A 24,847-nucleotide genomic window follows, 5' to 3' on the forward strand; every position below is an offset into this window, starting at 1 on the left:
TCATGTTCACAGACTGATTTATTGTTTTTTAATTTGAATAAGAAGGTGTACATATTTATCAAGGGACACAATTCGACTATTTTCCAGAAGCATCTGATAGACAAGAATTTTCAGGTTTTGTCAGTCTTGAGTTTCTTCTGTCATCAGAAAACAACCCTTGCAAGTTCAAACAGAACCTGTGGAATGGCAAACACATTGATACGAATTTTTATTTGATTTAATAATCCTTAGAACAGCTTATACTGTAAACAACGTAATCTGAAAAATAATTATAGCTGCAATTCTAAAGTTACTTGCAAAGAACTAAAGACTAATCCCCTTATACAGTACATTACATTAATAAAATAATCCTAATTCTCAAATTGTGAAGCATATAAATTGCACCTGTTCCAACATTTTCAGTGTGACAGTGGGGAAAAAACCCACCACTACCAACCTCTATGGTGATGAGTATGACTATCATCCACTCGAGGCGCAGAGTGTGCTTTTCATTCAGGTGATTTCGCATTAGATCTGTCAGGTCCATGCAGTGCTGAAGCTTTTCATTCATTACCTGCAAGAGATTCCAAATGTATGGCAAATCTGGATTCTGTAAGGGGAATAAGACCACTACACAAAGGAACACAATCCACAGAAGGGCTTCACTGAGCAGAACCAGAAAGGTGTTGACACCTTTCTGCGAAAGAACAGAACAGAAAATCCTGTAAGGCAACATGCACAAGCAACAGAAATTTCAATATAAATGAGCCTGTTATTTCAAGAAGTTCACAAAAATAATAGAAATTTAGATATGCATCTGCAGGTATTAAACTGCTTCTGGCTGATATCTACTCATGGAAACAGGCACAAGCAAAAGATGCAGCTTATTGGAATGCCTTGAAAGTGACTAAATATTTACGGTTGCTGTACCACCGGAAGAGGTAGTTTTAGTGCTTCTTACTCTGGTTCGGCAGTAAGCATCATGTCGTCCTTCAATGAACTGACCTGAATGATCATGTCAGTAAGAAGACTGCTTCACATCTGGTTTTTTTGACTTGTTTTCTTGCACGTGTTTCAGAAGAAGAATTAAATCTCCTCTTCTTACAACTACTTAAAGCCTAATTTAGTGGCTTGGGAAATACACAATCCATTAATGTGAGGCAGCGTTGTTAACCTGAACTGGATAGAAGATGTGAGTGGGTTACAAACGTGGAAAAGGGGATAGTATATAGGATCCTATTATTCTTTATTCAGTTTCTACAATTCAAACATTCATTCCTGGAGCAGTCTGTAACTGTGCTGAGCAAAGACAGCTGATCTGAGTGGAAAATTCTCCTAACAGTAAGACACCTACCTTAACTCTGCGATTAATGTTGAGGAACTGACAAGTCTTGTCATAGAGCTCTTCCAATTTTTCTCTATCCCAGTAGAAATCAGGAGTTATTAGCAGATCTGAACTCAGATTTATACGGTGTCTAAAAAGAATGGGTACTACTGTAGTTCAAACTTCCTTTTGGTGAATATAGGAGCAAATATTTACATAGCAGTTAAAAAAAAACAGAAAAAGTTTCCTGTAATTTTAAATAAAAAAGTATGAAAAGAATCTCCTTTCATCATAAAAATACAATAGTAGTCATTGTTTAAAATTGGTCACATCTGAAACTTTTATAAGAATACTGTACTGTGTAATACTTTTGAGCATAAATGACTTTTACCTGTGGCAGTGTTGCCTCCTCAACTCCTCACCTTCCTTGGCTTCTGCAGTTCGTCCTTGACTATGCTAGTAACTCACTGAAGCTGAAGTGGTACCCGAATGAAAGTTGCTGGGGAGCTCCTTAACAACTTGACTGTATCTCAGAACTCCCAAGTGTGACTAGTACTGCATGCTGGGTATGTAAGCACAGCACACCTTCCAGGACCAGGCTAAAGTTTCAACATTATAAAGGCTAAGACCTAAAATCTCCCACTTGCAACCTACTGCTCACATAAATCTTTGGACACTTAGAACATCACTGTTCATTACAGAACAGTCTTTCAAATAAGGATATAAAATCCAGTGTTTAAAACAGTAATCACTTTTTAAATTTACCTCTTCACTGATTTTTGAGTTTTGTGAAAAAGTTTATAATGCTCTGTGTTCTCAATGGCCAAACTTCACTTGAGAGGGGAAAAACCCCCAATAAATTTTTACAATGTAGCAGTGGTTTCTGACTAAGTTAAGGGAAGAACAGAACTCACAGAAAAGCTTTACTAACTCTAGTCTGTAGTTAACAGTTCTGCCTACCCCTGTCCTTCCTCCTGGTATCCTTTGCATACTCCAGTATCTACTGTAATTACTGGCGATGAGATGTGTTGCTGGACCTAGGGAGGGAAAAGGGTGCAGAATGTGGGCATTCACAATATGCTGCTTAATGTCCTAACAGACACCACAGTGTGAGTGGTGAGCCAGTGGGTCCTCTGACCACCATAAACAGCACACACAGTCTCCAGCCAACAGAAGGTTGAAGGAATCCTCACCCACCCCACCATGTTTAGTGTGTATTCTGGTCTTTGGATCATGCACAACTTAATTTTTAAGTTCTGTGTAATACAGTGTCTTGGGTGTAACCAGGAAAGTTACCTTAATGCGAAGAGTTCTCCAATTTTCTGCATTACATCTGCATGAGACAGTTTTACCTTCCTTCGTGACTTTAGTATCTGCAAAGTAACAAGTTTTTTATTGTTGGATCAAGTAGCATGTACCAGCAGTTAAGAAGTATGGAGTTTTACAGCCTGATGTATGTATATGAGTTAAAATCTGGATGCATATCGTAATAAAAAATTAATGCCTATCACAATAACATTGGAGTTTTATTTGCTTAGTGCCTTACTTATCTAGCTTTATAAGAATATCACCATGCAACTGTTCAAACAGGTTTTTCAATAAATCATTGAGTACATCATCGGTACCTATACAAAATCCTGGGGTATTTTCTATGAATCATTTCCTGAACGAGATATCATTCGGTTTTTCTTCCTACTATTGTTATTTTTAAGCCATGACGGTGCTCTTTCACCTTGCCACTACTTAGCCTTTTTACAGCCTCTTTCCTTACAACAAATAAAAAAAAAAAACCAATTATAGTTTCTCTTTTGAACTCTATTAATCTCATTTTATATGTGACATCATATGGGCTTTGTATTTTAATTAAGTCTCAGGAAAAACTCTTTAAGTCACTCAAACCTCTTCATTATATGCGAGTTAAAGCACATTACTTTCAGCGCAAGCTGCCAGACATTGTGTTTGGCCAGGTTTTTAAATGCTGCTTGTCCTGTTACGTGTACACATTCAACAGTAGCAGTGACAGTGGCGCAACATGGGAAACATTATTCCAGCAGATCCCCGCTCCCAACCCTTTAAAGACTGATGATTTCTTGTCCCACCACTGTGCAAGTGTTCTGAGCTTCTCAACATTGGCTTCATCAAATGCATTAAGCATTCAGTTGCTTTTCCCATATCCTCAGCTGTATCTGGACTGATCTTTTACAAAGCACATTAGAAAAGGAGAGGAGAGCTACAAACAAGACCTCACCTCGGGAATTGACTGGATAGATTCCACGAAGTTATCCAACAATGATTCCCAAATAGCCAGCTTTACTGCAACACAGAGGTGACAAAAGCAGAACACTGAGATGCAGATATGCTTTCAAGTAACTTTGAATCTGCTGACATGCTGCTTCAAGACATGTTGATACATACGGACATTATTTGCAGCAAGCTACCGTTAGTATTATACAATCAATGCCTGTACATGTACAAACAAATCCAGGCTGGGCACGGACACAGCACTGCACACAGCGCAGCTCTTCTCCAAATGATCAGTTCAGATCCTGGAGAGTTTTTCCTTCAGCTCAGAAGTTACATGTTTGTTAAGTGCTCTCCTGTATGTTCAAAGCTTTTGCAAAGTACGTTCCAAGGAGGCTGGCGATAATGAGCCATCACGCTCACTTCATGTGGTGCCACTCAAAGAGTCTCTGCTGCATTTCTAGTGTCCTCCAGAACCCTCACTCTCCATTTGTCCAGTGTTTGATGCAGCATGCTCAAACCAAGTTGGCTTGCGTAGATACACCACCTGTACTTGCTGAAGTTCAGTTCAAACTTAACTCCCATTTTGTTTTTTGGTGAATACACTGTTCACTGAAGATGTTAACATCTATAGAAGCTGTTCAGCGCAGGCCATGGCAACATAAATTCTACTATGCCTCAGCTTGAGCCTGGAAAGATGTTTCTACAGGAAGATGATACAACTCAGGCCTTTGTTCTTTAGTCCACAGATTCCCAGACAAGAATAAGGTAGCAACAGATCAAACGTTAACCCTATTCACTCAGAAAAATTAATCAGGAATGATTTAATTGTCAAAATGAACTCCATTGTGGTAGTAATCAATATTATCATCTAGTCAGGACACTGATAGTAAATCCAATGCCAAGCATTTTTCACAATCATCTTTTGAACAGAGAGGCCTAATTCAAGCCAGTGACTTAACTGACATTTAATTTAGCCCCTGACAAAAAGCCAATAGGCATTTCAACTATCACCGATTATTTGACAGAGGCTGTTTTCCGCTGTGTCATGAATTTGACTTCAACTATACTTGCATCCTTTATTTTTATTGAACATTATTGAACTGTTTTCCTTCATGTGCATGTTTCACACTAACATAAACTGGTACCAATTATATCCCGGAAATAAATCACTTGCTCAGTTATGTGGCACTACTCTTCCATGCATTTGCTTTATGAATAGGAAAGCTATAGAGAACATAAGTTTTTTTCTCAGTAGCTTTTCCTTTGACAGTCAAGAACCATTTAGTTATGCTGTACTCCTTGATCAAGTGGCGTATCAGTTCAAAAATATGCATTCTGTGTTTAAAGGTGCACTTCCCAAACACTGCAAGAATCTTGTAATTTACCCTAAAAGCAGTAGGGGTGGACAGAACTGATGTCCTTTAAAGGTCTTTTCAAAGACAGCCTTACTGCTGCTAGATTGTACTGCCACTTTCTACCTCATTTGCAGTCTGAAGCAGCAGAGAGGGCATTTCCTCAAGCAGCAGCACTGCTGCTGAGCCTGGCTTCTTCCCAGTGCCCCTTGCTATCTCCTGCCATGGCTAGTAAGCCTGGAAAACACTATCTGTGGCTCTGGTCCACACCTGTATACCAGTACACCTCCCCAGCTGGGAATCACTGCTCTACATTACTTCTTCAGCTGACATCTTGCTTTTTCTGTTAGAGGAGATGATGTCAGGATTAATTACCTAAGATTATTGACAGGTTTCAAGTACTGAACTTTATGCTCATTGCTGTCCTAGAATAGTTCTCAAGGGTGGGGAACAGAATGTTCAGCGGAATGAGTATCTTCTGCAAAGTATGTTTCTTAATGTGCTTTGTTCATCTTTAAGGTGATTTCCATTGAATAATTCCAATTTATAGAAAACAAGGTAAAAACTTTGAAAATGAATCCTCCCACTGAATCACAATCAATCTTTGCAGTTTGCCTAAATCAGACACTGAGCCTTCTCCAATCTGTCACTGTACAGGTCCCACTTACAATGACATTTCACAAGATCTGTAGCATAGGCTGATATTACAAACAATATTAACTTACCAGAAAGGCAAAGGGCATTTGAAAAGGCAAATTTCTGCAGAACAACTTCATCACTATCCAGCTCAGAATTTAATAAGATTTCTCCTTTATGAAGCTTTGACTGACCTCTGTTAAAATAGGATTGAAACGTCTTCATTGACTAAGCCACCACCAAAGGAACACTTAAAGAACAATTAACAACGCAAGAAAGGTTGTTTGTTTATATAAAGTATGCCATATCTTTATGGATGTCATCCCCATCCTTGCGTTTTACTCACATTCAACCTGACAGTAACCAAAATAAATCACTAAAAATTAGTTACTCAGTCTAGTATCATGACCAGGTTTTCTAGGTTTAAATGAAACTGCAGCACGCTATGATGGTAACTACAGCATGACTATATACACAGTTAATTTAGAGTAAGCAGGATGCTGGCCTCTCTCTTGCTCTCAAGCTCCTGTATTATCTTTCTGTTTCTGTTTGCCTTTTCTTCTGCTACTTTTATGAATGTCGCTCCCTCCCTGCTATGATGTTACTTTCCCCAAAACCTCTATTTTGCATAGTGGGCCAGGAGCAAAGAAAAAGAGACATGAGAGTCCTTCTATTTATCATGTCAATCTCACTATGAAACTTGCATTAACACAATGGAATATATCAGGAATCACAAATTACACAATTGGATAGTACATGCAGTTTTCAAATGGCCAGGAAGAAAAACCTGCCCTCGTAACAGGTTACCTTAAATAAGATCAACCTCATTAGCTCAGCTCCTAGCGTTATAGTGTCCTGTCTACGAGATGTTTCTTGGTGCTGTTGGAAAGTGACAGAATTTATATAATCACTTACATAGAGAAATATTTCCATACAGATTATTTGCTCCTCATGATGAAAAAACACTATTTTACAAGGCAAGACAACTTGCCAGGTTTATTGTTCCACAGTATTCAAGTTATGGTTTTCCTAGGAAGTGAAGTGATGTGCTGAGTTACATCCTTTATATGGACCTAGAGGCCACTGAGGAAAAGCTTACACAGCGAATCCTCTTTAAAATCAGGCTTGTCTCAATAATCCTTATTTGTTTTTTTGGTTTGTTTTTTTTTTTTTTTTAAGGTACATAGTTTCTGTTTGGGACTGCTGTAGAATGTTCAGGTGTATGGGCAGGGAGCTTTGTAATTTACAAAATCTACTATATAACCAAGTCACAAAGGCCACTGCATAAATGCAAGTTTAGCAGTACAGCAAAATTTGTCAATTTGGACATACTGTTTTCTCCTTTCCTTATTTTAATCATTCGGGGTGGGGGTGGTGGTGGTGGGGTGGGGCGGGAGGGGAAAGAGTAAGAACACGTATATTCTTACTAGATGCTTTCATGCTTTCACTTGAATTTGTCTTAGGTGTCTATTAGCTTTTATATAAAGAGTGCCTGAAGATACTTACTCTCCTATTCTATAGTTCATCTCTTCATTCTCCCAGTAGACTAGTGCAACTTCGTACGGCTGGATTTCATGCTGTTCTAGTACTTGCATGATATTCTTCATCTATGAAAAAAAGACCACTGCATGCACAGGAACAGTTACCACGCACTATACTATCACTCTACAAAGATCTCGTGTCTAATAGGTTGATGATAACCCTTCATGCTGAAGTTATTTAAATAACAATTAATAGGTTTGCTAAGGAATTAAGTGATAATTAACAGTTTACTTCTGAAGCTATCTGTAGCTGCGTGGAAGAATTTGTGGCTATGAACACGGAATCTGTAAAGACTAAGATGTCATTTAACAATGAGCTGTTCAAGATTTTGGCAGATATCCTAAAGATTCATTCCCACACTCGGATAAGTACATCAGGTGGCTGTCTCTGCCGAAATTACTAGTTTGCTGATAAAATCAATAGTTTGGTTTCAGCTACCAGAGGTTGGGTTGTTTTACAGAAATCCTTTACTGCTACAGAAATCTGTAAAAATGCTTTCAACTGCCCACAATCAACCCTGTAAACAGTTAAATGTGCAATTTTACTTGGAGAAGTAATCTCATTGTCATTTTATTCTCAAGCACACTAAAACCTGATGCAGGAAGAAAGAACTCTTTTCCTTCACAAAACTTTCTCCTCTGACATCTGTCTTAGGATCCCTCATCCTTGTTTTTTTCTATGTGCTACAAGGCTCCTCTCATAAAAATCATTCTGCAATTAGCTCAAATTCTGAACCAAAAAATAAAAGCAGTCACCTACAGGTTTGTAAAGGCATTTAGTTACATAACAGTCAAAAAAACCCCTCACTACCACAATACACTTCTGATACATAAATTCTTTAAAGAGGTAAATCTTCTACTAAGTCATACCTGAAACACTATCTTCAAAACAACAGATAATAGTTTACCTTTTAGTGCAAAACTGTATGCTAGTAAATTGTTCATGAAGTGTATTCTCCAGTTAAATACTCTAAAAAAAATCTGTTGGATCACCTGCAAGAAGGATTTTCTTCGCAGTGCTAGCTTTCTTACTTGCTTTCAAGAAATTTGGCTATACTGGCTATGTAAGACACGTTAACATTTTTCACTAACCCCCCTCCCCAACCCTACAGCTGCAACTGCTTGTTTCATAATCCTGAATTTAATATTAGTGTGACTAGTACCTGCCATATATTTCAAGTCTTGTGATAAAAAAGGGTATGAAAAATTGTTTTGATTTTTTAAGCAAGGAAGGGTCTGCTGTTAGACCAGTCAGTTTGGCCAACCAGCTATGCTGTGTCCAGGGACAGTTCAGCAATGCAAACCCCGCTAAAATAATGCCAGAGTTAATAGCCAAACCATAATGCAGCATGCCAAACTTCAAGAGTGTGTTCAATTGAACTGAGGTGCTCTAGCTGGCTTTGTGAAATCATTACTAATACAGTAGTAATTACGCTGTTAATAGACTAACATTCCCTTCCAGAACTACAACCAGCTCAGGCTTCCCAGGGCCAGTACAGAGCAAGATTTAACAAAGCTTTACAGACCGCAATCAATTCTGTGAAATTCATGTGTCTTGTAATATGCGTACTTCCAAAGTTCTCCCATTGCTCTGGATAACGAGAAATTGTATTTCAGTGGCAGCTTTCTTTTATCTAGTTAAAAGTAATACAAAGGCTTCCACTAACTTGAGTTTCTTCTAGGCCCAGCCTAATTTTACAGAAGGGACTACCTGTCACACAGCACACTTAATGAGAAGAGATGTTCTGGATTCACTAAATACAAACTCTTGCTATTACAGGCAATCACATCACACAATTTCCTTTTAAGAAAAAGATGAAACTCCACCTCAAAGCTAGTTTTGCTTTTTGCCTGTGTTATTTTTGGTGGGGAAGCTGTTGCTGTACAACCTCCCTATTCAGATATTTTAAAGCACTATTTTACATTTTGAATTTCTATTAATGATCAGTCTGTATCTGCTAGTTTAAAGTGTTTTTTCTTCTCCTAACAGTCATTCTGGAGTACTTTTAAAAAGCAAGTTTGTCCACTCACAGCAATTCTCTAAGTTTTGTTTTACTGAACTACTTTCAGTTTCTGTTCTGCAGTTTGATTTTCTTTTTTGCTTCAGTTCATTAAAACATGTGCATAACACCTCTATTTGAGCAAGTCATTTGGAAGTTAAAACTTTGACTATGATTTCAACGAGCAGAAAACGGCAGTTTTCCTCCGCTTTTATAGATAAAGCTAGCAACGGACCAACTAAAGGTACTAGCACTGACAGGAAAAACGTGGTATCAAATTTTCAAAGGTACTTAAGCGTGTACAACAAACCAAGATTTTTTCAGAGTACTCCAGTGGTAGAGGTGCCCAGCTCACAAAAATCAACAGGAGTTAGTCAGCTAGTCTTCAGTAATACCTATGGATCAGTACTGTAGTTACGGCCATAGCATCCCAAGTGTGCTACAGGCAAGATTTGAAGGGAGAACTAGTATCTTTTTGTAGGCCAGCTGTCATACTGACCCGCCCCAAAACAGACAGGAAATGAGGAACATTTCAGGTCTGAAACAGAAAAAGCAAACTTGAATCCAGAAATTGTTCACATCTGGAAACAAATGTTCTGTGTTTTCATTTACTTTAATGAAAATCCTCCTGTGAACTCCTGTGAATCTTAGTATCATCTATTCAATAGACCATTTAATTTCACATATTCTGCCTACTGATAAGATTAAGACTTTTCCTCTTTGTATCTGGACTCCATTTTTATTTAACCACAGTACTAAAAATATATCACAAAACCTGTTAAATAACTATAAATATATTCATAAAAAAAGATATGCCTGTGGCATACCCCTCTTGGTCAGCAAAGAGCACCCAACTATCATAACAGGTTTGTCATTTCAATTATCAACACATTTTAGCAATTAAATCAATCAATATACATCTTTCTTCAGGAAAATTGCTAGCTGCTAGAAACACAAAGCATTAAAAAGTTGCTTACAAATCTTGCCTCTTGCAAAGTTCTGCAAACATAGGTTTTGAATAGTTTTGACTTGAATGGACTAGAACAGAATGATACTTTTTTCCTAACACATTTTCTGTTATATTAGTGCCTTTCAAACAACCGTTCACAGGTTGATTTTTCTGATCTACTTCCTCCAGATGTAGAGCTGCAAGAATTTTCTTATTGTCAATCTCACTAGATTAAGCTTTCAAATTCTTGGCCTTAAGTAGAAAATGTTACCCACTTTGTGTTACACATAATCTTTGCTCATTTTCTGCAGAAATTCAAGTTTCAAAGCTGATACATCAGCGACCCACACACTCAAGGGCAGCAGCAGGCAAGCACCTGCACTCCTTAGGAGAGGAATCGGTCCTTTTCTTTCACAGAATGATCCAGGCTCCCAAACAAAGCCCAAGCATGCCGAGCTTTGTGGGACTGATAAAACACCTGCTTACGAAGTTTTTGACAAACAGTTTTGCTTTACTTACACTCTTCTCTTCCACATTCCAAAACACAACAGCCCCTTCCCTGTGAATTCAAGGAAAAAACTGATGTGTAATCATACTGTTTTAAATGTATTTCAATGAAATTGTCAGATTGTACTGGGCAATTTTTGTCATTCTGAATCATGAAACTTAATACTATCTTTGCAAAAACAACATAATAGTTGTTTTTAAACAATACCTTAATTAAAAGAAAAACAAACCACAAGGTAAGTTATTTTTTAACTGTTGAAATAATTCTGATTTCCCCCCCACCAATCATTCTGATTGGGCAGTTATTCCTCCTTGAATTTCATGAGGTAATATAACGCAAATATCTAACAAGCTGCACTACTTCTTTCACACCATTGCTATTAACAAAATAACACTTTGGGCATGATTTATAGCTTACCTGAAAAAAAAAATTATGCCAGAATCATCACCTTTTGCAGAGTGCTCAGTACCAACCACCAAAACATTTGCAGCATCTAGTTTGAAATACATGAAAAAAATTGAATTAGTCAAACTTTTAAACATGATAGCTATTAAGCATATAATTCCAGTTTAACAGTTACATGCTAACATGTCAGTCAGTCCCAGATTTTATTTTTCTGATGAAAATGTTTTCAAGGGAACAACTACAATATGAAACTACACTGCTTCTCTGAAGTGTCACGCTCTAGACAGACTCAGCTACAATGCTGAACTTCACTGCAATCTTTCATTAATGAAATGTGAGTTTTGAAGAAAAAAAAAATACTTATGGGAAAACTGATGCAGGGCATAGTAAATAACCAGGAACAGAACACAGCAGTGGATGTGCAACCTGAGTGGACTGTGGAAGTTGCCCACAGGTGCAGTGATATTACCATTCAAATCTGCTTGCCCAGATCTCTCTCTTTTCTATATAGTAAGGGACTAATCTACACTCAAATTCTGCTGACTTTGCTTTCACAGAAACACGGAAGAGCACACCCTCAAGACAGGAGAGGGTACACCTGCATTTTCCTCCAGAACAGAAGCATGCTTTTGAAACAAATCTTCCAGCCACCATCATTTACCACACTTCTGATGTGTTAAACTGGAATTTTTTTTTCCACTAAATTAAAATGAAAGAGGAGCTCAAAAAATGCACCTGTGGTACTCCAGCCACAAGGTTTTGTGTTTTTTTTCCGAATTGTTACATTTGTTACATGCATTTATTACAAAGGACCGGACTTGTGCCAAGGTAGGGACAATGTCCCAAAACTTACAAAATGTGCATGATGGATTCTCAAAACAGGGTTTTGTTTTTTTTCCTACAGGTCTGCTCCACTGTTCTACTTGCTAATATAGACAAAGTTTTATAAGTCCTGATGTGGCTTTGACAAAAAAACATTACTTTCCAGCATTACTCATGCTGTTTCAGAACTAGTGGAAGATAGACCAGCAAAACTCCCTATCTTCTATTATAAAGTGAGACTCCGCAAACAGGAATTTGCAGGGCCTAACACCTAAGCCTTGAAAAGTTCAACCTCTTTGCAGAACGATCACAGGTCAAGTGACAAGGCATCAAATTCAGCCCATGTACAAATTCCACCCTCTGCTTTACTGCTCAAGCCATACAGGCCAGGTAGACTGAGGCCGCAGCGAAAGATGCCTAAATATTGCACGCTCTTTTGCCAATACCTGAACTGAGACCACACACTTGGTCTGCATGAACTCTTTTAAAGACTTCTCTTCCACTCGCTGTTCCAGTTCAGAAACGCATCATTTGATGAATCAATAGAGCAAGTTTTGGGTGTGGAGTTTGAGTTCACCATGGATTTGCCTGCGTTTTCTCATTTGCCTTTTCAAATATCACCCTTATCTATTTATCCACTCAAGATGAAACACAATTGAAGAGAATTTGGTCCATTTTGGTCCATTCTAAGCGGAGGTACAGGATCTGCCTCCAAAATGTCTTTAAAGAGGTTGAAAACAAGAATAATGCTTAAGAAGAACACTACAAAGCAACAAATCCACACAATAATTGCTAATTTGGATTTCTGTGTGATAATATTTTTTTATTTTCCAAGATTCAGTGTTTGAGCTGCTAACCAACCAGTCCTACACACACAAGCCAACTACCACAACACATCAGATCTGCTGGCATAATCCAACATCCTTTCACCATTACTTCCTCCAAACTTTTGATAAATAGAGTACCTATTGTGAGAAGTCAAAAACCACACCATGAAGAAATGAAAAAACTGTCAAACCCACACTCCCAGGGTAAAATACCAGCAACAGCAACATTTGCCTTACAGTAATTCACAGTCATACTAGGGATTGTACGAAGTTTCTAACCCAAAGCTGTGAAACCACTGTTGGTTTTAATACAAAGGAACATGAAGCCTATATGCTAAAGCCCCTTGTCTTTTTGCCATGTTCAACTTTCTGAGCAAGATGATCGTTGGTAAATCTTGTCTTTGAAAGAGACCCACTAGAGCATTCTTGCACTTGGATTATTAAGAGTTTGAGAGACAGCCAGATATTTGATAACCTCTACTGAAGTGCCCATAAACACTACCTGTCATTCTCTTGGTTTCATATAATCTGTTTATTTAAAAAAAAAAAAAAAAAAAAAGATTCTACTGCCAACATATGAAAATCACAGCTGTTCTAGGGCATAAGGTTCCTTAAGCTATAAAAAGCTCCATTTGTTTTTCTCTTGTAGTATATATACTTCAACTAGTTCCAAGCCATACTTTCCTAAGTCTTCAGGGATACTCTGAGCAGAAATCAGAACCAATTATTTTGCTGAAGCCTAGCTAAGTGAAGCATTCAACAATTGCTAGGATATATTTGACTCAGTAAAAAAACCCAACAAAACAACCAAAACCCAAACAAACTATCAACTGCATTCTCTTTACTAGAACTAAGCATTTATGTGTATATCTTTTCCATTTCACTTAGTCAGCAAGATTCTCTCTCGCATGCCTTCCCCTCCAACCCTCAGTGATTTACATTAATAGAACTGTGGGTATGGAAAGAAGATGCAACTTCAAATTACAAAATTTTTTTGACAGCTGAAGCACTACGGTGTCACATTACTGGAAGATTAATTAAAATAAAGAAAACTTTCAAAATCTTTTCAGTTAGCAAATTTCCATAGAAATTCTTTGTACCAGAAAAATTTCCAAATTTATTTTCCTGCATGCATCTAATTTTTCAATAACTCTAGTGTAATACTAATTTTGAGAAAAATTATCATAAGATTAACAGCAAGTGCTGGTTATACTGCTATTCTGTAAGGTTTAGTTATTTTTTTTTAGGCAAATGGAATTTTTAAGCAAAGCAATATTTTTATAGGCAGTATGATATATTCCTCGGTATTAGCAGAATAAGAATACACAGTTATAAAAATTATATCCTCATCCATATTTAATTTCCCAAGGTATAACATTACTTTTAATATGTTTCAAAAATCTACCTCTAGGCAAACTTGTTATTTCAACATATCCATGTGAAGTCAGGTCATGACACAGATTACCAAGATGATATTCATCTGCTGTTGCAAAGGCTGTGCACTGCATCAGATTCTGCACCAAAGGAATAAAGATTTGAGTTAGGGCAAGGCTGAAGCAAGATGTCTGTAAACAACTGTTTGCCTCAAATTTATCATGTGAGTGACATTTTTAATTTATTAACTCTTTTCCACAGTATCATTGCCATGCTGTCCACCTAGTGCACAAATACTAATGAGATTACTTGCTCCCTGTTAAGTGGCAAAGCAAATCACAGACTGAGATCAAACCAGGTGACATGAACAAGTCACACCAAAAACTTCGTTACAGAGCCACAAAGTGAACCTTTCTTCCCCGAGTGCCAACCAAATGCTTTAACAGTAGAGCTACACTTGCTACCCCTGTCCCATCCTACAGCTTATGCCATACTTGGCTGACCACTGAAATAAAAAACAAGATACCCCCAAAATCAGCTTTAATTTTACAGACAAATGGGTGTTCAACTATCCTAGCTTGTTTATCAAGCAGAAGCTCCAACTGCAATCATGATGTTCTTCCATGCACAAAGCTCACTGCCCAGCTAACTCCCAGGGTATGAGCTGCTGCAACACTGCAGCACAAAGTCATGAATCTCCTGGGCCAGTTGTAGGTGCTGCAGATCTACAATGTCCCCGCCTTGAGCTGAATCTTGCACTAACAACATAGTCTCAACTGGCACCACAGTCCAACAACAGCCAGTTTCCCTCAATATTCCACAGCCTTAAATAACTAAAATGCCATATTCAAACAAGTAACTGGAAAAATGATGCTAACTTGCAACAAGACTGACTCATGCATGGCAAAGAAATCAGAAGTCATCCGTGCAAAGATTTTCTTGATTAATCAAACAAATCACAATAAACCGATTTACAAATTCCACTAATTTTAAGTGGATTTCTTTGTTCTGATACTGTGTATGTCCCATGATGATGTTTTTCAGTACAATGTAGTGGAAGATATCCAGAAAGCAATGTGTCTCATTGTGGATCAGTCACTTCCCAGCTTTTTGTAACTAATACAAATGGGGATGTAACTAACAACAAATGAACAAAAGAACAGTACTCATCTGCAAGCATTTATACCCACAATACACTTCAACTTAAAATCCAAATTGTATTCTCACAGCACTCCTGCAGCATCAAACAGCAAGGCTTAAAAAGGTGTTGTACTCCTTGGGAGGCCTGTTACCAGTCATCACATTCACAACCACACATTTAAACTTCTTTGTTAATGTTAATATTCTGTTACCACTTCCAAAGCTTTGCTTACACATCATCTTAATCCAGTAATCGCTAACAGAAAATATGTTTTAAAATTACAATATTCATTGTAATTTTATAGGCCTATTTCCATGACTGTACTGTGAGGCTGAGTTAACAGGGGAACAGAACTGTTTTCAGTTCCCTCGCTGCAATACCTTTGAAAAGTTGCAATATCACAATTTTGTCTGTATAAATCCATTTTCAATCTCTAAACTGCAATGCGAATTATATATTTCAGATTCTCCCAGACAGCTCTGGTTACTAGAAGTATACATGTCCTGCCATGAAACCCTTCTGTCAAGAATTAAGGGCGCAAACTCTTATCTAGCTAGTGTATAATCTGAAAATATCTATCTTGCTCTATGCTTCCCATAGTTTATTACTTGTGCTATTGGCTATTGTTCACTCCAAAGCAGGTACACTAAAGGACAGACCTTATGGCTGCAATTTTAGTTTCAATGTAAAGATGACACTGAGTTAGAACCAGAAGTTTTCTGCTAGACTACATGCCCGAAATAGCATTTTGGATATGCACTAGTTTGTTTGGTTTGGGGTGGGGTTTTTTTTTGTTTGGTTTTTCACACTGTACTGTTTTACTTGTACTTTTAATAAAATCTCCAATGTTACCCATCAGATGAATTGGGTGTAATTTGAGGTTAAGATATCTAAAATACATGTGCCCACAGGCATGCTAGATACCTAAGCTTCCATGATAGCTGGAGAAGATAGAGCCAGGAAGTCTATACTGTAACGAGTGATTCAGCTAATCCTAAAATAGACCTGCTTACTGGCTGATTAACCTTAATGCCATGCTTTCACCTGCACATTTCAAAAAACCAGAATACAAAATCTGTACTGGCGCTAGAAAGAAACTCACCACCCTCCTCCTCTCTGCCTACAGCTGGGGCTTCATTGAGATTCTATTCAGAGCACCGCAACAGCTATCCTTAGGAGTAGCTATCCCAAGTACCTTAAGAACTCCTTTTCTGTACCATCACACCCCCAACAACTGTACAGGCTCATGGAACCATCATTCTCCTTACCTCATCCCTTCCACTTTAAGCATACACAATTTTATAGAAAGAAAACCTGTAGGATGAGCGTAAATCCTGATATCACCACAGGAATTAGTCTTTATCTTAAGTGTAGTAAATACTATATCTTTACTTGAATTTCAAGCTCTTTCTATACTATATGTCTGTAGCATTAAAAATTAGCTCTGAGGCTTTTCAGGCCATCAGACCTTACGATTTTAAGTAAGCTGAGTAGTGGTACTCACTGTCAGACTGACTAAACCAGTTAACTGCTTTCAAGTAACTCCTCCACCTATCCTGAAAAACTGGTCTTACCACCATTTATCACTGCTGGGGCTCAGCACTCTGCCTGTAAACAACACATGAAGACCAGGAGTGAGGAAGACCTCATTCACAGACTGCTCTGCAAAAGAAAGGTGTCAGCTGTCAGGCCCTCCCAGACAGAAAACACCAGAGATCCTCGGGGTTCATCTAACCGAGAACCTTTGGAGCAGGTCTAGGAGCTAACGTTCCAAGGGGCAGAGCGGTAAGGAGAAGAGGCAGCAGCCTGCCCCTGGGTACCTGCCCTGGCAATAAGCCCTACGTTACTGCAGGGTTCTTGGCTGCCTCCACACGTGCGCAGAAAGGCAAGAGCAGCTTTTTTGTGACACCAGGATTTAGAGAAAACTGACTGTGTGGTGAAAAAACCCCTCAAGAACCCTCCATTTGTGCTACTTCTATTAGTCATCTTGCAGAAATCAGCCACATCTGTAAGTTCTTTCTCTATACATATCTATAATGAAGTACACAAACAGGTAAAAAAATATGTTTATTCCAAAATACTGTCAGCCTGCGGTCAAAGTGACAGTCTGTCTGTACCCCTGCAGATAGGGCTGTATCTCTGACCAAACCATAAGGGGTTTATTCAAAAATATCTTTCTGTTATGTCTGAATTTATGTGATTTCTGGCACAGCATTTTGCCCTGTGGAAGCTTCCCCAGAAAGCATATTATTATTTCAGTGTATCAGCAAGTATTTTCTCCATTTCTTCACAATGGAAGAAAGTAAAAATAGAAGTGCATATTACTTGCATACATATATATGAAAATGTCAAACAAAGAAAGTACTTGTATTCTATGCTGCCACTTAAAAGCCTCGAGAATCTGAGAAAATTGTCACTTCAATTCACCCAACAACAAAAAGAGGAAATTTCTGAATGTAAATGTCATAGTATGAATAACAAACTTGAAACATTACATCATGTTTCAGGACTAATATTATTCACTTTCTTTTTTCAAAGCAATGGGAAAATACAAGTGGGAACTAAACTGTCTATAATGAAGTCTTTATGTTACATTAAAGCATATCCCTGGTCATCATACGAAATATTAAACAGAAGCATAGATAATGAGAAGGCAAGCATTAAAACTTCAGTTTCTGCGCTCACGTTCAGTACATCATGTAATATGACATATTGTGCAATGTGGAAACTATTTCTGAAAGCACAATACTTGTTGCAGTCTCATCTATAATACTATTTTATTAACAATACCCTGGAACTCAGCTGTTTTTGCAGCTTGAGGCCAACAGCAACACTTCTTACACCAGGATTTTCCTTGGAGATTTTCCTTGGAGATCTTGTATTCAAATGATCTTGGGTATTGAGGCTTGCAAAGAACTATCTTAGGGAGAAACAGCCACAAATGCACTGTTCCACTTACTTGTACCCAAAACAGTTTGTTGCTGCAGATACTCTGTATACCTAGGAGTCTGGAGATCAAGGTGCTATTTCTACACATGGACTAATTTTCCTCAAGGAACACTGGCTACATCTGCACCTCTGTTTCCCATCTGAAACTTAATCTGAATGTGAACTTAAACTATTTACTTTCATCATCATTTCTGTTCGAGTGAAGCCTTAAAACTGGGTAAATTGGACAAGCAAGGATACCTAGGGCAACTTAAATTATTCTGAAAGCTAGACTTTGTTTCTCAATATTAAAAGTGAGAAGCACTGTGACAGCACTGGTTAAAAATTATTTTTCATGGACTTCATCTTCTCTCTTTAATAACTACTTATCTTCCCTCCAGTTTTGTTTACACATTGACATTAAATCTCTATTTTATCTTGAAAATACCAGACACACTAGTTTCTACCAAGCTTGTTTCTGTCTGCAGCATTCCAACACTAGGGTAAATAATTAAATCCTCCATCACTAAATAAACATGTTCATTTTACTAAAACGTTACTCTAAACCCAAATTTGAATCTAAATTAAATTGATGAAGTTCCCTTAACGTTATACAGACTATAAATTTTATACTTTACCTCCATGTCTGATGGTAGTGGCTGGTTAGCTCTGGATGGCTGCTTGGTCCTTGGTGCCTTTGGTGGCCTCTTAACTGGCTGGTTACTGTGTTTTGGAATAATTTTTTCCAGCTGATACAACCGAGTAAAATCTTGATGATATGTTGCTAAATTTTTTAATATGCTCTGCATTGAGCTTGTAGTTTTCCGTTATGGCCACACCAAAATGTTTCCAGGATGGAAAAAAACCCTCCCCACTCTGATAATAAACATTTTTTCCCAAAGCTGATCCATTTCCTTGGAGCAACTGCCAATTCTTGATTTGTACACATCGACTTGTCAAATAAGGGGAAGTGCTTCTCACAGCATACACATTCCAAGATTTTGCTGTTCTGTGAGCTGTTCCGTCAACTTCATTATTCTGCTTCAATAGCAGATGTCCAGTTTTCTTAAAGGTTTGGCATTGGCATACTGTTGTTAAAGTGTGGAAAGATCTAGCTGGAAAGTGCAGAAGTTTCAGTCTCATAGCTTCCCTCAGACCTGTATTTAAAACAAACAAAATCACCCATCAACCTTTTGGAAAAAATGAAAAACAGCATTATTTTTCCCTTATCTAAAAGGTCAGCCATACTCCTTCTGCACGTGTTAGTACTCCTAAGCACATACATATTGGTGGGATTAAAGAGCTTTTTTTCAATGCTGTGGAAATAGTCTAATTAAAATCAATACACAGTATTGAGCTGCGTGCTTGCAACACATGGTGAAAAAATAGAATTGGCTGCTACATCAATATATAAACAGGCATCTTTCTGTTGCTCAGTCTGCGTAGCTGTCTGCACTCCCAGTAACTCTGCCGACAAAATTACTCATGAGCAAGCACACACCTTAAAGAGGACATCACATTCTGTGAATCATTAGTTTATACGTAACAAAACCAACAATTAGATTACTGTGTGGTTATATGGGAATGTCACCTATGGAACACACACACTGATCAACATCAGCTCATAGTGCCTTATCATAAACGGCCAAGCATGGATCCAGCTCCATTCATCTGTCTCGACTAGAGTGAGAGCCGAGTCAATCAGGTTACGGTCTCGATCCTGCTAGTATACACTGGTGCAACAGGGACCTGGCTTGCAGATCTACCCATGCTGACAGAAACGCGACAGTGTCCTTACTCTGTTATTCCAGACTAAGAGTAGGTTTATTATATTTACACTACATTGCATGAGCTGATCAAATAAACTTAGTATCCACAGGCCACAGACTGAACACCTCAGTGGCTGTTTCACTTGCTGAAAAATCACAGTGTCAAATCCCTGCCCCCACCAGCTTTTATTAGCCAAGAACATTTCCCTTGTGACATAAAATCCATCTTCAGCAAGTTATTAATAAAAAAAGTAATTAAGTTGTGTAGTTTGAAAAAACTGCCGGTTTCAGATCATTTTTCAAAACTGTGTAAAGAAAGATCTTCAATACTACCCATACACTACCTAACGTAATAGTTCAAACAAGGATTTCCTTAAGAACAAATCATTGTGTGCTGACTGGAACAAGCCCTCCATCCTGACAAGGGTACCTAGATGCTAGCACAATATACACTTAACTTGAAAAAACCCCAAATCTCACCCTGACATAACTTAACGGAAGGGTAGTACACTAACTCTGGTGAACGATATACAATTCTAAAAAAAAATAATATAAATAAATAAATATATAAACCACCTTTAGGCTATCACAGAGTAATTAACATCTGTCATAATTTTATATACTCTTCACTTGTAGCTTTTTGCCAATTTAGTAAGCCTCTTATTTGCATACTTATTAAAATAAGCTGTTGCTTTTATTTTAAACTTGTCCTGTATTTAAAAAGCAACCCAAAAGACTCTGCCTGGGACAAGGTGCTGTTTTTAAAGGGCCTGTTACACCTGGATAATAGAGAGAGCTGGCAAACTCAGCAAATACAACCCAAGGTGGTGGAAATCCAGGACGAGGCAGTAAGTCTCTGGTGGTGCGGGGTAACTAGCAGAAAGAGACTGACAAATGCCAGGTAGATCCATACTTTCCCAGCCAACAAAACCTTGTGTCAAATCACAGCGATCCCAGGGGCGATTTTTCGACAGCACAGGCTAGTAACAAGGAAGCAGTGATCATACATAACGAATCCCATCGAGGAGCCCCAACGCCACATTTGCAGCAGCAGAGGCACCCAGCCAGCTAGTGCGGAACCGAGCAAGCCAGGAAACAAGCAGGACAAAGCGCTACCACAGGGCAGCGGGCGCCATCTCCGAGCAGCAGCCACAAATCTGCACTTGACTTTCCAACGTCCCTTTAATACAAGACACACTTTATTCACGCCCGTTGCCTTTCAAGGCCGGGAGCCCAAGCTTACTGCGGCAGAGCCAGCAAGATGGACAAATAAGCCGGGCCCGCTCCACGGCGGACAGACCGGCCCGGCCCAGCCCAGCCCAGCCCCGCCAGGTGCTGCGGACCCCGCAGCGGCGAGACACCCGGGCCTCATCTGCCGCCGCCAGCCGGGCGCTGCTCTCCTGCGCCTCGCCGCCGGCACGCTCGGCTCCGTCCCTGCCCCCACCCGGCGGCGGCGGACCCCTCACCGCCCCCGGCGGTATGCGCGGAGGAAAGGGAGCGGCCTCGCTCCCATTGGCTGCCAGCCGGGGAGGCGGGAAGGAGGCGGCCGGGCAGCCAATCGGGAGGAGAAGGCGTCTCGCCTCCGCAGGAAGAGCGAGGCCGGCCCCGCCCCTGCCCCAGGCGGCGGCCGAAGTGCTCAGGCCCCGCCGCGCCGTGCGGCTCCCGGGCGCCCCTAGCGGGCGCGGAGAGGCACCACCCGCTAGGCCGAGCGTCACCCCGCGGGGGGCCCGGCCCCCCCTGTTCCGTAACGCTCGGCTTCCGCCGCTGCTGCGCCACCGCCGAGCCCTCCGCAGCGGAGCGGCCGCGCGGCTGCGGCGCCACAGTACCCGAGTACGGGGCGAGGTAGGCAGGAGAGCGGCCCGGCAGCCGGCCTCAGCCCTGGCCCCGGAAGGGGCATTGCGGGGGCGAGGGAGGGGACGGGGCAGAAAACCACCGGCCGCCCTCCCGCGGGTAGGGTCTCCTCAGCCCCGAAACCGCCTCCCCTCGCTCGCCCTACGGCCGTGCCCGTGGGGCCCTCCCACCCGCGGCAGGATCGGAGTCCGCGGGTGGGGCGGGCGAGACCGCCCCTAGTCGCCACGGCCCCCTGCGGGCGCTGCGGCGGGCCCAGCCCGCAGGCGTCCACGCCGTCGCCCTCCGCCGCTCCGGGGGGCGCCGGCAGGGGCCACGCCACCCCCTGGCCCAGCACGAGCTCCCACCGGCGGCGGGAACCCGCCAAGGGCAGCCGCGCCGCCGTCCCGCCCCTCCCCACGGCGCCCGCCCGCCGCCGCCGCGGGAGGGGCGAGGCGGTTCCCGCCGCGCGCCAGCACTGACCTGGGGGAGGGGGCGAGCCGCTCTCCGCCGCGCGAGCCGCGGCCCCGCCCACCGCCCGCCGAGCTCCGCCAGGGCGCGCGGGCCGCCAGGCCCCGCCCGCCGGCCCGTCGCCGTGCCGCGCGGCGGGCGCGGCCGCCTCGCCAATAACGTCCGGCTGCCGCACCCCACTTCCGGGGGGCGGCCCGTCGGCTCGCGGGGGCGGAGCAAGATGGCGGTGGTGCCGGCGCTACCGGTTTCCCTCTCGGGCAGGTTTAAAGGGTCCGTCACGGCCTGGCGCGCTCGCCCCTGGCAGCGGGGTGGGGGACAGGCGGGAGCTGCGGGGCTGGCCGGTGCCCGCTGCCCGGCGGCGGGCTGCTCTTGAGCGCTGGGCCCCCTCGGTCGGGGCCCTGGCCTAGCGGTGGGTGCCGGGGGCGGGCGCTCGGCCCGTGCGGGCGGGCGGGGGCGGTGGCAGCAGCGCTGCGTCGTGGGCGGGCCCGCTGGGTTGGGGCTGTGCGGCCGGTAGGGGGCGCTGTGGGCGCGGCGGTGCCGGCGCCTCCTGGGGCCGGTGCTGCTTCGCCGCGCCCTCTCGGGGCGCTGCCGTTGTCCCTGGCCGGAGCGGGCCGTGCGGGGGGACGGGGACAGGGACAGAGATAGGGCCAGATTGCGTTTTTGTTGTCAGGCTGTTCTGGGTTCCCCGCGCAGCAGCGGTACCGGTCCGGTTCCGAGGCGGGGACTCGCGGGGTAGTGGTTTCCGGGTAAAGTCATCCCTCACGCCGGTCCGAGCTCGCTGTAAGGGTGGTCGCGTTTTGCCCCTTGTCCTTCTATAAACAGTGTTCGTGGAAAACGCAAATCAAGTATATAGCAGAGAGCAAGTAGCGTGGATTTTCTTGTCGGTACAAAACATGCTACAACTTTAAACAAACCTCTTTTAATTCTAAATTTCCTTGACTTTACACCTGGGTAACTGTGCAATCAGTGAATTTGTTTTGCCTAGAATTAACTGCAGTTTTCACTCTTTTGGCAGGGCCAGTCATTTAGCCCTTTCCTCTTTGAAAAGACTGGCGACCAATTTGAGATTTTGTTTGGTTTTTTTATTAGTGTCCACTGGTTTAGCACATAAACATACTTTCAAGACTGTGGTGGTTTAACCCCAGCAAGCAACTAAGCATGGGACAGCTGCTTGCTCAGTGTCCCCACCCCCAGTCCCACTGGGGGTGGGGGAGAGAATTGAAAGGGTCAAAGTGAAGAAAATGCATGGGTTGAGATAAGAACAGTGTAATAATTGAAATAAAATACTACTAATAATAAATTGTCATGAAAAAGAAAATAACAAGGAGAGAGAGAAATAAAACCCAAGAAAAACAAGCGATGAAAGCGCTTTACCACTAACTGACTGATGCCCAGCCAGTTCCTGGGCAGTGGTCCCCCCAGCCAACCTTTGCCCCAGCTTTATGTGCTGAGTATGATGCCATATAGTATGGAATATTCCTTTGGTCAGTTGGAGTCAGCTGTCCTGGCTGTGTCCCCTCCCAGCTTCATGTGCACCCCCAGCCTATTTGCTGGCGAGGTGCTGTGCGAAGCAGAAAAGGCCTTGGTTCTGTGTGAGCCCTGCTCAGCAATAACAAAAACATCCCTGTGTTATCAACAGTGTTTTCAGCACAAATCCAAAACATAGCCCCATACTAGCTACTATGAAGAAAACTAACTCTATCCAAGCCAAAGCCAGCACAAAGGCCTTACATTTATTTTAAAAAATGGAAGATATTTCATCATTCCCTCTCAATAATAAAATTTTGATCCTCTCCTTTTTAGATCCTTTGCATATTTTACGATTAAAGACAGACTGCCCCAGATCCTTACAAGAGTTATTGATACTCTGCATCGACATAAAAATGAATTTTTTGAAGAACATGGTGAGGTAAGAGTAACATCTCTTCTTGCCTGAGATCCCCACCCTGACCCCTGAGACCCTTTCTCTGCCTTGTTTTTACTGGTTTCTTACTGCAAACATTATTTGTCTGTCTTAATCTTTTTTTCTGTTGTATTTTTTTCTTTATCATCTCTTTCTTGTATCTGTTTTTCATTAATTTTTTCACTCACCTTTTTCTGATCTATCTGTTCTGCAACTGCTTCACTGTCTCAAGGTTTTTGTGTTGGTGCAGTGTTCAGTAGACTGTAGCATCTTCTGAACATGGCAATGTTTCGGTACTCTTCTGCCCTCTAATAAGCAAAAAGTCCAATATAATAAGAAGTCCCATGAGTGATTCGTTTTAGGATGTCAGGTGTAAAATGAGCTTCATTTACCAAAATGTGTTTTGGATTTAAGCTCTGATTTGTTGGAGACTCGTATTTGGCAATTAAAACTTATCATTTACATCTTTCACGAAAAATTGATCTGTGTCTCTACAGGAATAAATATTCAGAGTAGGAACTTTTGTTCTCCACTTATTTCAGAAGGGTGTTGAGGCAGAGAAGAGAGCTATATCTTTCCTCTCCAAACTGCGGAATGAACTGCAAACAGACAAACCAGTGACCCCTTTAGAAGATGAGCTGCCTGATGCTGCGCTGTGGAACCACTACTTAGACTACCAACGAAATTTATCAAATGGAAATGGAGAACCGAGCTGGTTTCAGTCCCCTTGGTTATATGTAGAGTGTTACCTGTATCGAAGAATTCATGCAGCATTAGCACAAAAGTGAGTATTCAGTTGCTTGGTATATTGCTCTGCAAAACATTATTCTTTCCCATTTTTATGGGA

At 41.4% G+C, this 24,847-nt stretch overlaps 2 protein-coding genes across 2 annotated transcripts in view; one reads left to right on the forward strand and one right to left on the reverse strand.

Moving 5' to 3' along the window:
* Positions 1–22,240, reverse strand: RMND1 (required for meiotic nuclear division 1 homolog). Its single transcript, XM_055714987.1, is given in 13 exon segments — positions 1–176; positions 437–553; positions 1,334–1,454; positions 2,600–2,676; positions 3,552–3,616; positions 5,625–5,731; positions 7,042–7,142; positions 10,545–10,584; positions 10,951–11,026; positions 13,993–14,101; positions 18,669–18,773; positions 18,775–19,187; positions 22,110–22,240. Coding segments are annotated over 12 exon segments (1,350 nt in total). The 5' UTR covers positions 19,174–19,187; positions 22,110–22,240; the 3' UTR covers positions 1–143.
* ARMT1 (acidic residue methyltransferase 1) overlaps positions 22,209–24,847 on the forward strand; it is a 10,606-nt gene continuing 7,967 nt past the window's right edge. Inside the window, exons 1-3 of the mRNA XM_055714988.1 lie at positions 22,209–22,367; positions 23,901–24,006; positions 24,543–24,784. Of these exons, the coding sequence (XP_055570963.1) occupies positions 22,318–22,367; positions 23,901–24,006; positions 24,543–24,784 (398 nt within the window). The 5' untranslated portion in view covers positions 22,209–22,317. The remainder of the gene's footprint in view (positions 22,368–23,900; positions 24,007–24,542; positions 24,785–24,847) is intronic.

Source organism: Falco cherrug, chromosome 6 (assembly GCF_023634085.1).
Source record: "Falco cherrug isolate bFalChe1 chromosome 6, bFalChe1.pri, whole genome shotgun sequence".
Taxonomy (NCBI): domain Eukaryota; kingdom Metazoa; phylum Chordata; class Aves; order Falconiformes; family Falconidae; genus Falco; species Falco cherrug.